The 15934-nt window shown below is 36.9% G+C and overlaps 1 protein-coding gene across 2 annotated transcripts in view; it reads right to left on the minus strand.

Moving 5' to 3' along the window:
* Nucleotides 1-15934, minus strand: part of GLRA2 (glycine receptor alpha 2) — a 177026-nt gene that overhangs the window by 129724 nt on the left and 31368 nt on the right. The window contains exon 3 of one of the 2 annotated variants that reach the window (XM_032880155.1): nt 5302-5369. In XM_032880155.1, coding sequence (XP_032736046.1) covers nt 5302-5369 — 68 coding nt within the window. Of the gene's footprint in view, nt 1-5301; nt 5370-5464; nt 5533-15934 lie in introns of both variants that reach the window. The other variant, XM_032880154.1, reaches the window with a different exon arrangement.

Consider the following 15934-nt stretch of genomic DNA (forward strand, 5'->3'; position numbering starts at 1 on the left):
GAGTATTTTTCTCCAGTGTTTCCTGGTTTTCTACTTTGAATTTTATATATAGAAATGATAAAATAGATTTTCCCAATATTAGAACTTGAAAAAGAATACTGAGTCTGTCATATCACAATAAAACCATTAAATGTCCAACAGTCAATTTAAATAAATTAATCCTCTTCAGAAGCAAGGATAAGTAGAAAACTTAGAGGAAAAATATAGTTTGTGCCACAATGACAAGAATTATATGGAATACAACTTTTATTAGATCTTTTGGGGGTATTTGTTCTTTATATAAATATATAAGAATTAAAATTTTCCATGCTTTTGTTTATGATGATATACGCTATTCTAAAATAAACAGCAACCCTTAAAACCTTTTAGAAAAAGACATCCAAGGAACTACAGACACAGACATCCAAGGAGAAGATTTTTCTGGGACTGGACCTTTGTAACTCAGTTCACTATGATTTTCACTGTAGGGTAAAAATTTGACACATGTGATTTCTCTCTGCATCATCTCTGCTTATTTAGAGTTAAGTTTATTTCCTCATGATATTCCAAACCACAGGAGATAGTTATATTCTTCTGTAGTTTTGCTTTGTCTTTGTGTTTGCTTCTAGATTTAATAAAATATTAAAGGCGGAGTAAATATTGAGAGACATGCTTAAATGTAGACTGAATTTTCCCTTATACTCCCTTCTCTCTACAAAGACATTCTACTTCAAATAAATGTCATAAACTTCATATTACAATTTGTTTTCCTATGATTGACTGAGTATTAGATTAGGTCCTGGAAACATTTGAATGAAAAAAATATGTATATATGTGCAAATACATATGTATTTTTTCTAAGTCATATAATCTTTATTATATTCTTAACACAGGTACTACAAGTACTTACATTCCATACTATGATTTCATATCGAGTTTATTATTTCTAAAGTTTCACTTTTCCTAATACCCTCTAATCCTATGCCCATGCCACAGATGGTTTCCTTAAGTTGAATTATTTTGGTACTACTGTATTTGGTCCAGCATTTATGCACAGAGACTGCCACTCTGTTTCATACATACTTGCATTAAACCTTACTGTTACTCTCTTATTATTTTTATATGTATACATTTCTCCATCCAATTATGTTATAAAGTTATCAACCATAAGGATTTGCTTTGTTGATTCCCCACAGTGCCAGTTTGGCCCTTTGGTTTTAACCTCTGGCTACACTGCAGGAAAGTTTTCATCCTCCTGAGTCTGTGCTCACTTTGATATGGGAAGTTAGCCTTGAATTTGAAATTTGGGGGAGGGTGCACTTGTTTCATGATGAATTCAGGCTTTAACATTGCACTGTTAATTTAGAGACCAAAGTCACCTTCTATCTCAGTTGAACAAAATGCCAGGCTTGGGGTAGATTCTTGGTTCTTCCTTAAGAAGTCAGAAATAAGAAATGTAGCTACCTGCTCTTCCTGCTAAGTTAGTATCTCCTCATGACTTGCTGATGCAGCTATAGAATGAAAGGGAGCCCATCATGTCAGTTCAGCAGTCCCAGCCCAGCAGGCGTCCTCCTAAGGGGCTGTCTTATCCACTTCCTCAGAACGTGATTTCAGATCCGAGATGAAAGACCGCTTCGCTCTGCTGCAGTAACCAGCAGAGCATATGGAACTTGTGCGGACAAGTTTGGGGGAGCTGGAATTATATTATGGAGATACTCTCTGAGGGAACACATTTCATGCATTTTTAGCTCTTTCTCCCCCACCTCAAATCTGTTAAACAAGGAGGGAGTCGGGATTTGCTACTGTGGCATAGGGAGTGTTCCAGCACTCACTGATCCGAGTCACATTCTAGCCACCCAGATGTTTGAGACTCTCTCCTCTTCATTTTCTGATGGCCCAGACTTGGGGAGAGCTGCATGCAGATGGTATGCAAATACTCTTGACCTTTACTGACATTATAATATCCCCAAAGTGGGAGTTGCAATATACTCCCCATCCTCTAAATTCACTTGCCATCAGCAACTAAAGTAAAGGAGCAGGGGAGAAAAAGAAATGGTAAATTGACATTCTCAAAACAAAATATAACCTGTTTCACCATACATTCCTTACTAGTCTCCTAAGTGTCATTTGGAACCACAAAAATCTTGTTCTACAGAAATTTCTTAATACAGGGTCAACTAGCAATGACCATCAACAGATCCTTGTAATTCTTCATGAAGAAAAGTGTGTATTTTAGGGGCACTTGGGTGGTTCAGTCCATTAACCATCCAACTCTTGATCTCAGCTTAGGTCTTAATCCCAGGGTCATGAGTTCAAACCCCAGGCTGGGCTCCACACCGGGCATGGAGCCTACTTAAAAAAAAAAAAAAAAAAAAGACGTGTATTTTGGAATAATGTATATCATCATAATGACTCATGAAAGTTTTCCTTAGAATAACACAAATACATTGTCTTCCAATCACGTATCTTCAGCACTAACATATCAGAGGAATAAGAGGCAGTATTGGGTCTATAAGTAAGCCTATGCTTTGTGGGCAGGTAATACCAATAGTAATTTAATGAGATAACATCAAACATAAGAGGAGCAAACTCAATAGAACCTGAAGAATGTCATCCTGAGTTCTTAAAATGGATAGTCATTGTCTCTTATTTAGAAACAAACAAATACCCAAGCTGGATCATTCAATAAAGCTATCAGGGCTATAGAGTGAGAATGGGGGAAAAGGGGAAAAATTGATATGTTTAGAAACTCAAAATTCTGAGGCATTCTTGGAAAAATTCCTTCCAGAAAACAGAGAGAAAGCAAAATTATTATTGCTCTCCAATAGCACTGGGGCATGTCCTCAGTGACCATATACATTACTATGCAGAAAAACTAAGGGTCTGATGTTCTGACTTCAATTAAAGACAGTTCAGAGAAAAATCTGGTTCTGTTTAACTTTTTTGACCAATTTTCTTTCAGTCAGAATTTGTGAAAGTGTGGGTCAATTCACAGGTGGGGGAATCTCAAGGTTTGGGTAAGGGAAGCTTGGGCTACGATGATATTCTCTGGCGCAGAGCGTGGCTTCCCAGGCAGGGCCCCATGGATCTAGCAAGATAGATTTCTTCCAAAGTAGAACAACTCAACTCCCATATTCTTGTGAGCATCTGATTGACATCTATTTAAATACTAATGCCTCAGGTCCAGGATTGGTGATCTAGGGCCTACGGGCCAAATTTGGCCACAGCCTGTTTTTTGGAGTACAGCCACACCCATTTGCTTACTATTGTTTATGGTTGCTTTCCTGCCCAAAGGGCAGCCTTGAGCAGTGGTGACTCAGAGACTCTCGGGCCCTCAAAGTCTTAGGTATTTACTGTCTGGCCTTTTACAGAAAAAATATTGGCCAGTCCCTACCCAACATGGCATGAGTATTTATTAAGCCTGACAGAGTTTCAAAAAACATCTATTTTAGTTTCACATGAAAGCTTTAATTGAAGAAAAGATCCTTTTTAAAAGCCAGTTGAAGTTTGTCATTCCATCAAAAGCTAAGAAATAAAAGAAGCACAATAAGCATCACTCTTCTGATCATGCGATGCTGTCTATCTCATACAGCAAGATAGGCAGGCTGTTCATTTTACACTTGAGCAATGATTTCCAAGTTTTCTTGTAGGAAACATGACAAAGGACACCTTAATAAGTGGCCAGGAAGCCTCTAAGCAGCCCATTTATTAAACACCATCAGTAGCTATTAAAGACACAGGAAAACAAGGACATCTAGAGTTTCCGCTTTCATCTCCGTGAATGTTTAGCTTTTTCTCACATTAATAAACATTGAAAAGGTGCACATTTACATTTTTGATTGAGGGTAAATGCAATGAGGAGATTTGATCAAAGCAACTTAGGATTCTAATTAATGCAATCAGCATTAGGTCGTGCAAATATCGTCATTGAATGCCATCGTGTAAAGCTGGTGACAGTGATTTGGGCTACTGGAAGATTTGCCCCTCTGTTCTCAGGATAAAACCAAGAGGGGAGAGACAGAAACTGAATGCCAAGCCCAGAGTTGGATTAGTCTTTTTTTGTTTACTTTTTCTTGGGAGCCACTTAATAACCCTATCAGAACTATCTTATTTGAGTAAAATTCTTAAAGCACTACATCCTGTCAGAGCACCAGAAGTCTCATTTCTGGACAATGCTGTGTCAGTAATATTAAAATGGGTAGTAGAGTTCCATTATGTCTAATTTTGCCAGTGAAAAGGAATGGTAAAAGGTAAATTACTTTTTCTAGCATCGAGGACACCAAAAAGTACAGTCATTTGTTAAACACAATCCTAATAGCCTAAAAGAGAAAATTTATAAAGACAAGGGAACACTATTTTTTACTTCTCAATGGTATTATGCTCATTATTTCACTTGAGTGTTTCTAGGACATCAGCCACCATAGTACTTAGTCAAGCTCAACTATATTTTATTTTTACTTCATTCAATAATATGGCTGTATACCTTACATAGTCATGAATATTAGAACCAGCAAATTGATTTAGGACTTAAAATAAATCCTATGAGGAGCAAGAAGAAATTTCATCCAAATTCAGTCTCCACACTATTGCCTAGCACTATAAGGCTATTGATCTAATGGGCTGTGTCTCAAGCAACACCATCACTAAGACATTTTTAAAGAATATTGGTGGATTTTATAGTATCTAAAATCTGTTTCATTTACATGAAACATGTTTGCACATACATTATGATGAGCTTCTAATTAATTTTATGTTTACTGGGTTTTTTTGGTGGAGGGAGCCATGCATGTGATGTAATTACTATGGATTTGGGACCACTATCTTTTGCCAACAAGTGTGTGTGTGTGTGTGTGTGTGTGTGTGTGTGTGTGTGTGTGTGTGTTTATTACAAGGTCAGCACCTTCAGCATATATCTTAAGTGTAGCATATCTAAGGCTTGACTGTGTTAAAACTTCCATTATATGAAAAAGACTGGCTATAAAATATATCTCCTAAACTATGAAATATATATTTCTGAAACATTAGAGATACGAATATTAAAATATCCTTAATGTTACACTATGCTTATTACTGACCTAAATCCAACCACACAGCAAGTGTTTTCAAAATTTCTCAGGCATGGGGATAAGATATTATTGACTTTGAAGTAATGAACATTTGACTAATGACTTTCTAAAGTGAAAGTTTATAAATAATCGCTTTCTAGAGGTAAATGAACTTGGAAATTGGCATCCAGTAAGTGTCCCACAATATAAAACAGTGCTTCTTCGATCCCATATCCCATTCGTTCACACGAGGGCTTCAATGCTCAGTCCCACTCACCATTGTAGTTTCTGCTATTGACCCAAAGCTGTTGATAAATATGTTGCAGGTAACATTTACAGGAGGCCCTGCAAGTTGAACAATAAATAGAAAATTTGACAGGTTGTGTTCATAGCATAATCAAGTCATGTTTTTCTCTTGCCAGTGGCATCGTAGCACTTACCATGGTGGTTTCTGTGACCGATCCAAAACTGTTGATAAAAATATTGCAAGTAACGTTTACTGGAGGACCTGCGGAATGCAATAAGAATGTTGCAATAGACATTGAAGCAAAAATACAGCTCCATCAACATCTGTGCAAATGACTAGAAATGTAAACTAAATGAAAATGACAGTGAGATTGCAAAACAAAAACAAAAACAACAAAGAGCAAAAACGTTTTACCCAGAGGTTCAGAGTGATAACATTCCCACTAGTATTTCAAATATGATAACTTAGCAGCTGAGTTTGGGGTTTAGAAAATATAAGCTGGAGACTACTAAACTGAATTCACTGTCAGTAGTTGCTATCAAAATAGCCTTTTGGGTGGGTGGCTTTCTTCCACCTGAAGCTCATCAACATTGTAGACATCAACAGTGGGTGCCCCACGGTGATGAAACAGCTCAGGTCATGAGTTCAAATGGAACTGCATTTTGCACTGTGCGTGAGCCAGAAATATCCACTTCTTTTTGCATGACACCCTTTAAATCTGTGGGTCTCATTGATTCTCTTGATACCTTTTAATTTACCCCATTCATTATATCCTCTGACCCCCAATGAAAAATGGTGTTTCAAAATATAAAACCAAAGAAAATGAGCTGACTTTAAGAAACTCAGAAATGTCAATGCTCATATTGTAAAGCAAGCGTTATTAATTCTCAATGTGCTTTCAATAGAGAACACACTTTTTTTCTCCAGAGACTCAGGGGCTAATTCTTTTTCTCTTGCTCTTGGTCTCCCACCCAAGCACTAATCAGGCTCTTTTCTGCTTAGTGTCTGCGTTTAAAGGACTACAGGTATGTTCAGGGGGTATGGCCGAAGAACCTTTGCCCTTCAATGATAGATATTGTTGTCTAATGATTTCTAGTTCTGTTCTGGGGAGTATACTTTTTGCCTTCATGTAGTTACCCCCTAATGCTTTCTGGGATACGAACACATGGCCAAGAACCATCTATTCACTTGCTGTTTTCCCCAGTGGAAAATTGTTTCTCTTCACTCAACACGGTCTCAGCAACCTAGTGCAGTCTACACTCCAGTTAGCTCTGTACCCAACAAGCCACTAGGATATAAGTGAGGAGGAGTTTAGGTTGAGGTCTCTCCCTGGGGCTGGTAGTAAAACACAGCTGTGGTGGCACTTGAGCACCATGTTTTTAAACCCTACAAGTTGCTGGGTTCTCCAGCCTTTGCCTTTGAGGAAAGGAAACAGAGGCTGAACAGCTAATTTAAGTCTCCAAGCAAGAACGTTCAGTAAAAGGGATATGTTAAGCTTTTTTCTTTAACATAACTAATATTTCTCTCTTTTTTTAGTGAGAAAAACAGTTGTGTTTATTTTTTTAATGTTTATAAGTATAGAGTCACATCCCATCCCATTACCAAAACATTTTTCAGCCTACATCTTTGAGATATTCCAAACCTTTTAGTTCCTCCCTTCCCCTCTTATTTCAGCATCTGTCAAGATGACCTCCTCTCCAGGGTCACTTCCTACTCTGTTTGATTTGTTTTTCTCTTTTAGATACTCAAAACAAAACAAAAATGAGTCTCTTCCCTGGCCATAAAATTCTATGACAAATATATTTTTCTGCTAATAAGAAATAAATTTAGACAAGGTAGAAGCAAGCCATGAGAAATCATGTATGTTTGCTTTTTTTCTTTGCAATAAAATATTTCATTTTAAATAGCCCAACTCAGGATGGAAAAGTTTCATGAATTTTTATATGTGAGATAGGTAAGACAATGAATGATGATTGGATAAAGAAACAAGAAAAAGAGAAATGTCATCTTAAAATGAGGAATTTGAAAATCAAACATAAATTGTCTTCTACTGCACATTATCCATGTGTCTGGCCTCCCCAATTAGTTTGCAAGCATTTAGGAGGCTGGATCATATCATGGTATATTTATTTTTATCCCACCCAGTAAATGGAAGTGTGAGTATGTTGCTGGAACTCAAGATATTTTTTAACCTACCACCTACTGACACACTGTATTAGGCACATTTTTAAAAGTATCTAGTTTAGTCCTCACAAAAGAGGAATTGTTTTACTGCACCAGTACGTGTTTCAGATGAGGAAACTGATGGTGAGACAGGTTAAGTAACTTGCTTAGAGTCTTGCCACGGTAATTTAAAAAGCTGACACTCCATGCCTCATCATTTGGATTCCAAAAAACCTAAACTTTCAACCATGTTCTGCATTCATTACAAGATAGCCTCTCTCCCTCCTGACCTGCCAACCATGGTGCTTTCCCCTGGCTTGTATATTTCTGGGATAATTTGATCCTTTATATCTGAAATCTTCAATCTTGGGCATTGTCTCAAGTTTCATTTGCATTTGGATATAAAATCTTGGAAAGAAGAAAAGGCAGTTTTTTGATGAGGGATTAGCTCATGCATATATTAAGAACTGACACACATTAAAACCTTACTGTGTGCCAGTGAGTGTCTTATCCATTCTTCAGTAGTTAGATGTTACCATGTCCCCCGCTGTATAGGTGAGGAAGGTAAGACACAAAAGTAGTAATTAATTTTCCCAAGGTCACAGAGGTTGTAAGAGGCAGAAATTGCCTAACTTTCGGGACACTTTTCTTAACTGCAAGGGTGAAATGTCTGAGGTCAATGGAATTATCTTCATGAGAGAACTGACTAGGACTTGGCCTGCAAGTCTTTCGAGTTAAATGTTAGAACTCTTTACCCTTTTGTTATCCTGATAGGTGCCAGCACAACCTTTCATCTGTATTTTTTTAAGGTTTTATTTATTCATTTGAGACATGTACCTTAACCCAGTAATCTGCTAAGGTGTTATAATTAACAAGGACACATTCTTAGACGTGATCATCAGTGAATGAATGTGTTCTATAAACTGTAGAAATAGTTAACACTAGTTAACCTCATGTAATTGGTTTTATCAGCAAAGTTATGATATTCCAAAGTGAATTGGATGAGAAATGGATAGGAAAAAGAATTATATAAACATCTAATCTCTCACATCACTGTTTATCCCCTTCCTTCTTTTCCAAACCTTGTCTCCTCTCTCCCATTTTCCCTCTCTCCCTCCCACTTTCCCTTTCTTTTTTCTCTTAAGATTTTATTTATTTATTTGACAGACAGAGGTCACAAGTAGGCAGAGAGTCAGGCGGAGCGGGGGGTGGGGGAGCAGGCTCCCCACTGAGCAGAGATCCTGATGTGGGACTCGATCCCAGGACCCTGAGATCATAACCTGAGCCAAAGGCAGAGGCTTAACCCACTGAGCCACCCAGGCACCCCTCTCTTTCCCTTTCTTTGTTGCTCACTCTCTCTTCCTTTATTTTTTGCCTTATTCTCTTTTGTTATTCAAGTGTAGGTGACACACAATGTCCTTTTTGTTGCAGGAACACACAATAGTGATTTGACAAGTTTAAACACTATGCTGTGCTCACCACAAGTATAGCTACCATCTATCTGCATACATTGTTATTTATAATATCATTGAATATATATGCATTATGCTGTACTATTTATTTCTGTGATTTATTCATTTCATAACTGGAAGTCTGTATCTTCCCTGCCCTTTACCCATTTTGCCTAACTCCCACACCCTTTGACAACTATTAGTTTGTTCTCTATGTTTACAGGGCTTATTCTGCTTTTTGTTTATTGATTTTTTTTTTTTTAGATTCCACATATGAGTGAAATCATGTAGGATTTGTCTTTTTCAGTCTGACTTATTTCACTTAGTATAATATCCTCTAGGGCCATCCATGTTGTCACAGATTGCACAGTCTCATCCTTTTTTAATAGCTGCATGATATTTTTGTGTGTGCATGTGTGTGTGTGTACCATATCTTCCTTATCTGTTCCTCTATTGATGGACTCTAACATTGCTTCTATATCTTGGCTATTGTAAATAATGCTGCCATAAACATAGAGTGCATATATCTTTTCAAACTAATGTTTTCAAAGCTCACAGCCTTCCCGTTGAGATCAGGAACACGACAAGGATGCCCACTCTCACCACTCTTGTTCAACATAGTATTAGAAGTCCTAGCAACAGCAATCAGACAACAAAGAGAAATAAAAGGTATCCAAATTGGCAATGAAGAAGTTAAACTCTCTCTCTTCGCAGATGACGTGATTCTTTATATGGAAAACCCAAAAGACTCCACCCCCAAACTACTAGAATTCATACAGCAATTCAGTAACGTGGCAGGATACAAAATCAATGTACAGAAATCAGTGGCTTTCTTATACACTAACAATGAAAATACAGAAAGGGAAATTAGAGAATCGATTCCATTTACTATAAGTTAGTAAGATCTTATATATAAGATCCATTTACACCAAGAACCATGAGATACCTGGGAATAAACTAACCAAAGAGGTAAAGGATCTGTACTCGAGGAACTACAGAACACTCATGAAAGAAATTGAAGAAGACACAAAAAGATGGAAGACCATTCCATGCTCTTGGATTGGAAGAATAAACATTGTTAAAATGTCTATACTGCCTAGAGCAATCTATACTTTTAATGCCATTCCGATCAAAATCCCACTGGTATTTTTCAAAGAGCTGGAGGAAATAATCCTAAAATTTGTATGGAATCAGAAGAGACCCCGAATTGCTAAGGAACTGTTGAAAAACAAAAATAAAACTGGCAGCATCACGTTACCTGATTTCAAGCTTTACTACAAAGCTGTGATCACCAAGACAGCATGGTACTGGCATAAAAACAGACACAGACCAGTGGAACAGAATAGAGAGCCCAGATATGGACCCTCAACTCTATGGTCAAATAATCTTCGACAAAGCAGGAAAAAATATACAGTGGAAAAAAGACAGTCTCTTCAATAAATGGTGCTGGGAAAATTGGACAGCTATATGTAGAAGAATGAAACTCGACCATTCTCTTACACCGTACACAAAGATAAACTCGAAATGGATAAAAGACCTCAACGTGAGACAGGAATCTATCAGAATCCTAGAGGAGAACATAGGCAGTAAATTAAAAATAGAGCTTCCCTATGACCCTGCAATTGCACTACTGGGTATTTACCCCAAAGATACAGATGTAGTGAAAAGAAGGGCCATCTGTACCCCAATGTTCATAGCAGCAATGGCCATGGTCGCCAAACTGTGGAAGGAACCAAGATGCCCCTCAATGGATGAACGGATAAGGAAGATGTGGCCCATATACACTATGGAGTATTATGCCTCCATTGGGAAGGATGAACACCCAACTTTTGTAGCAACATGGACAGGACTGGAAGAGATGATGCTGAGTGAAATTAGTCAAGCAGAGAGAGTCAATTATCATATGGTTTCACTTATTTGTGGAGCATAACAAAAAACATGGAGGACATGGGGAGATGGAGAGGAGAAGGGAGTTGAGGGAAATTGGAAGGGGAGGTGTACCATGAGAGATTATGGACTCTGAAAAAGAACCTGAGGGTTTTGAAGGGGCGGGGGGTGGGAGGTTGGGGAAGCCAGGTGGTGGGTATTAGAGAGGGCACGTATTGCATGGAGCACTGGGTGTGGTGCAAAACAATGAATACTGTTACGCTGAAAAGAAATTAAAAAAAATAATGTTTTCATTTTCTTTGCATAAATACCCAGTAGTGGAATTATTGGATTTTATGGTAATTCTATTTTTAAGTTTGTGGGGGAATCCCCATATTGTTTTACACAGTGGCTGTACCAGTTTGTAATTCCCACCAACAGTGTATGAGGGTTCCTCCCCCTCCATCTTCACCAACACTTATTATTTCTTGTATTTTTGATTTTAGCCATTCTCACAGGTATAAGGTAGTATTTCATTGTAGTTTTGATTTCCATTTCCCTGATGATGAGTAGTGTTGAGCACCTTTTCATGTATCTGTTGGCCATCTGGATGTCTTCTTTGGAAGAATGTCTATGCAGGTCCTCTACCCAATTTTTAATTGGGTTGTTTTTACGGTGTTGAGTTGTATAAAGTATCTAAAATATATTTTAGATATTAATCCCTTATTAGACATACCATTTGCAAATATATTCTCAATTCAAAAGGAAATTTTTGATTACTTTGATTACTCATTTGGTCTCTTTACTTGTTATAGTCTGTTGAGATTTTCTATTTCATCTTAAGTCAGTTTAGGTAATTTTTGTGTTTCTAGGTATTTGTCCATTTTATCTAGGTTATCTAATTTGTTTATAATCTTCTCTGATAAGTCTTTTTTATTTCTGCAAGGTTAGTAGTAATGCCCCCCACTTTTATTTCTGTTTTTAGCTATTGGAGTCTTCTCTCTTTTTTCTTTGTCAGTCTTCCTAAGATCTGTAATTTTTGTTGATCTTTTAAAAGAACCAACTTTTGTCTTCTTGGTTCTCTAATTACTTCCTTATTTTTTTCTCCACTCTATAATTTACTTTGTTGGAGAGCTTTGGGTTTATCTTGCTCTTCTTTTCCTAGTTCCTCAAGATACAAGATTAGGTTATTGATTTAAGATCTTTCTTCTTTTTTAAAGCAGGCATTTACATTATAAATTTCCCTCTGAGCCCTGTATTCACTGCATCCCATAAGTTTTGGTATGTTGTGCTTTTGTTTTCATTCATTTCTAATTTCCTTTGTGATTTCTTCTTTGACCCATTGGTTGTTTAAGAGTGTGTTAATTTTGAAATATTTGTGAATTTTCTGGTTTTCCTTTTATTATTGTTTTTTAGCTTCATTGCACTATGGTTAGAAGAGACAATTTTTATGATTTTAATCTTTTAAAATTCACTAAGATTTATTTTGTGGTTCAATATAAGGTTTATCTTGGAGAATGTTCTGTGTGTGCTTGAGAAGAATGGGAATTTTCATGTGGTTTCACTCATGTGGAACATAAGGAAAAGTGCCGATGACCGAAAGGGAAGGGAGGGAAAACTGATGGGAAGAAATCAGAGAGGGAGATAAACCATTGGAGACTCTTAACTACGGGAAACAAACTGAAGGTTGCTGAAGGGGAGATGGCTGGGGGATAGGGTAGCTGGGTGATGGACATTATGGAGGCCACGAGATGCAATGAGCATTGGGTGTTTTACACAACTGATGAATTGTTGAATATTACATCTGAAACTAATGATGTATTATGTGTTGGCTAACTGAAGTTGAGAGGAAGGAAGACAAAGAAAGAGGAAGAAAGAAAGAGAGAGAGAGAGAAAAGGAAGAAAGAAAAGAAAGGAAGGGAAGAAGGAAAAAAGGGAGGGAGGAGGGAAGGAACAAAGAAAAGGAAGGAAGGAAGGAAGGAAGGAAGGAAGGAAGGACTCTACTGTTGCTAGGTGGAGCTCTCTATATATGTTTGTTAGGTCTAGTTGATTTATACTGTTGTTCACATCCTCTATTTCCTTACTGATCTCTGTATAGATGCTCTATCCATTATTGAAAATGGTGTATTAAAGTCTCCAATTATTATTACAGAAGTATTATTTATCCTATCATTTCTGTCAAGGTTTTCTTCATGTATTTTGGGGGCTCCATTATTTGGTGCATTTACTTTTAGAATTGTTTTATCACCCTGATTATTTGACACTTTTATCAATATATAATGTCAATCTTTGTCTCTTTTAAGAAATTTTTCCTTATAGCATATTTTGTCTGATGTTAGTTTCACCATCTCAGTTCTCTTTTGGTTACTATTTGCATGGAATATCTTTTTCCATCTTTTCACTGTCAGTCTACTTGTGTCTTTGGATCTAAAGTGAGTCTCTTGTAGATAGCATGTAGTTGTGTCATATTTTGTTTTATCCAGTCTTACAGTCTATGTCTTTTGATTGAGGAGTTTAGTCCATTTACAGTAAAAGTAATTACTGGTAAGGAATGACTTACATCTGCCCCTTGGTATTTGATCCATACATATCTACAGCTTTTCTGTCCCTCATTTCCTCTATTACTACCCTCCTTTGTGTTTAGTTCAATTTTTTGCAGTGAATCATTTTAATTCTCTTTTATTTCTTTTTTGTATACTTATATATTTTCTTTGTGGTTACCATGGGGATGATATTTAACACCCTAAATTTATAATAATTTAGTATGAATTAATACCAACTTAACTTCAGTAACATACAGAAACTCCACAACTATACAGAGGCATCCTCCCCCCTTTGTGTGCTGTTGTCACAAATTACATCTTTATTCATTGTGTGTCCAATAGCATAGATTAACAACTTTTAAATCCATTTATCTCTTAAATCCTGGAGGAGATAAAAAGTGGAGTTACAAACCAAAACTACCATAATAGTGTTTTATATTTACCCATGTATTTACCTTTACCAGAAATTTTTATTTTTTCATTAGGTTTTGAGTTACTGTCTGGTGCCCTTTCATTTCAACCTGAAGGACTCCCTTTATCATCTCTTGTAAGGGTCGGTCTGGATGTAATGAACTTGTGCTGCTTTTGTTCATCTGAAAATGTCTTTATTTCTTCTTTATTAGTGAAAGGCAGTTTTGCTGGATATCCGCTCCCAAGCTCCCAGTTAACTTTTTTCTTCTTCCAGTACTTAAAATATATCATTCCATTGCCTTCTGGCCTCCAAGGTTTCACTGAAAAATAAGCTAATATCTTATTGAGGAATCTCATTTAAATAATGAGTTGTTTTTCTATTGCTGTTTTAAAATTCCTCTCATTGTCTTTGGCTTTCAACAGTTTGATTATAAATGTTCTCAGAAGTATGGGTCTCTTTGGGTTTTCCTAGTTTTCCTACTTGGAGTTCATTGAGGTTTTTGGATTTGTAGATTCATGTTTTCATCAAGTTTGGGGAGCCATTATTTATTTAAATACACTATTCAAATATTCAAATATTCTTCCCACCTCTTCCTTTCTCTCTTCTCCTTCTTGAACTCACAGAATGTATACGGTGGTCCATTTGGTAGAATCCCATTGGTAAACTTGAGTCAAATGTGTATTTTATTGTTGGGCAGAGCATTCTGTTTAGTTTTCTTCATTCTTTTTCCTTTATGCCCCTCAGACTCAGTAATTCAATTGCCCCATCTTCCAGTTTACTGATTCTTTCTCTTTCCTGCTTAAATCTATTATTGAACCCCTCTAGTGAATTCTTCATTCCTGTTACAATAATTTTCAGCTCCAGAATTTCTGTGTGGTTCTTCTTTATATTTTCTATCTCTTTATTGATAGTCTCATTTTACTCATGCATCACTTTTTCTGATTTCCTTTCATTCTTTGTTTTTGTTTTCCTTTAGACATTTAAGCATATTTAAGACAGTTATTTTAAAGGCTTTGTTTAGTAATACCTGGACCTCCTCAGTGATCATTTCTGTTAATTTATTTTTTTCCTTTGAATGAACCATACTTTGCTGTTACTTTGTATGCTTTGTAATTTTTGTTGGTAATTGGACATTTGAATCTTATAATGTGATAACTCTTGAAATCAGATTTTCTCCCTTCCCCAGAGTTTGCTGGATGATTTGATTGTTGAAGGATACAGTATCTCATCTGTTTCCCAAGCTCTTTTTGCAAAGACTATATACCTTCTCACTTGTGGCCATTGTAATCTCTGTTCCTTAGCTTGTGTTCAGTGAGGTTTTGACAGAGATTTCCGTGAATATCAAGAGTTAACAAATCAGCCAACCATCCAAACAAACAAATGAAACATACCTCCCCAGTATGCAGATTGTCTCCGTGCTGGGTATTCCTTCAATACCTAGCCAATCTTGAAGTGAACCTACAGATCAGCCCAATGTGAAATCTTAGGATCTGCTCAGGTCTTTTCTGAGGATGCATCTTGCCCTGAAAATGCACGTGGCTTTCAACATTCCCCTGCATACACGGCTGATTTGAATTTCCTAATTTCCCTGAGAAAATTTCCTCAGCTTTAGCTCTCAGGCCTTAGATGGCCTATTGTATATTTCTACTATAATCTTTTCCCCCAGGCATCTGGAAGTTTTTAGTGTTTTCTGCAGCTGTTTTTCCATCCTGAGTTCCAAGTTAGGTGGAACAGAGATAAGCACTATTTGGAGTTGAATTGTGTTGCCCTCCCTCCCACATTCAAATGTTGAAATACTAACCCCAGTACCTCAGAATGTAACTGTATTTGGAAAGAAGATCTTTAAAGAGGTAATTAAGGTTGCATGAGGTCATCAGTGTAGACCCTAATCTGATACAAATGGTGTCCTTATGAAAAGAGGAGAAAAGAGATGCTAGGGATATGTGTGCACAGAGGGAAGACCATGTGAGGACAGAGTGAGAAGGTGGCTATTAGCAAGCCAGGGAGATAGACCTCAGGAGACACCAATCCTGCTGACACCTGGATCTTAGACTTACAGCCTCTAGAACTGAGAGAAAGTAAATTTCTGTTCTTTTAGCCACCCAGTCTGTGATATTTTATTGTGACAACCCTAGCAAACTAATACAAGTACCTTGCATTTGTCCTTCTGGTAGCACACATTGGTTAGAATAGGCAGACAAAATAATTTGTGAATATTTTTTATTCTG

Source organism: Lontra canadensis, unplaced genomic scaffold (assembly GCF_010015895.1).
Source record: "Lontra canadensis isolate GAN:19392208 unplaced genomic scaffold, GSC_riverotter_1.0 scaffold68, whole genome shotgun sequence".
Lineage (NCBI taxonomy): Eukaryota > Metazoa > Chordata > Mammalia > Carnivora > Mustelidae > Lontra > Lontra canadensis.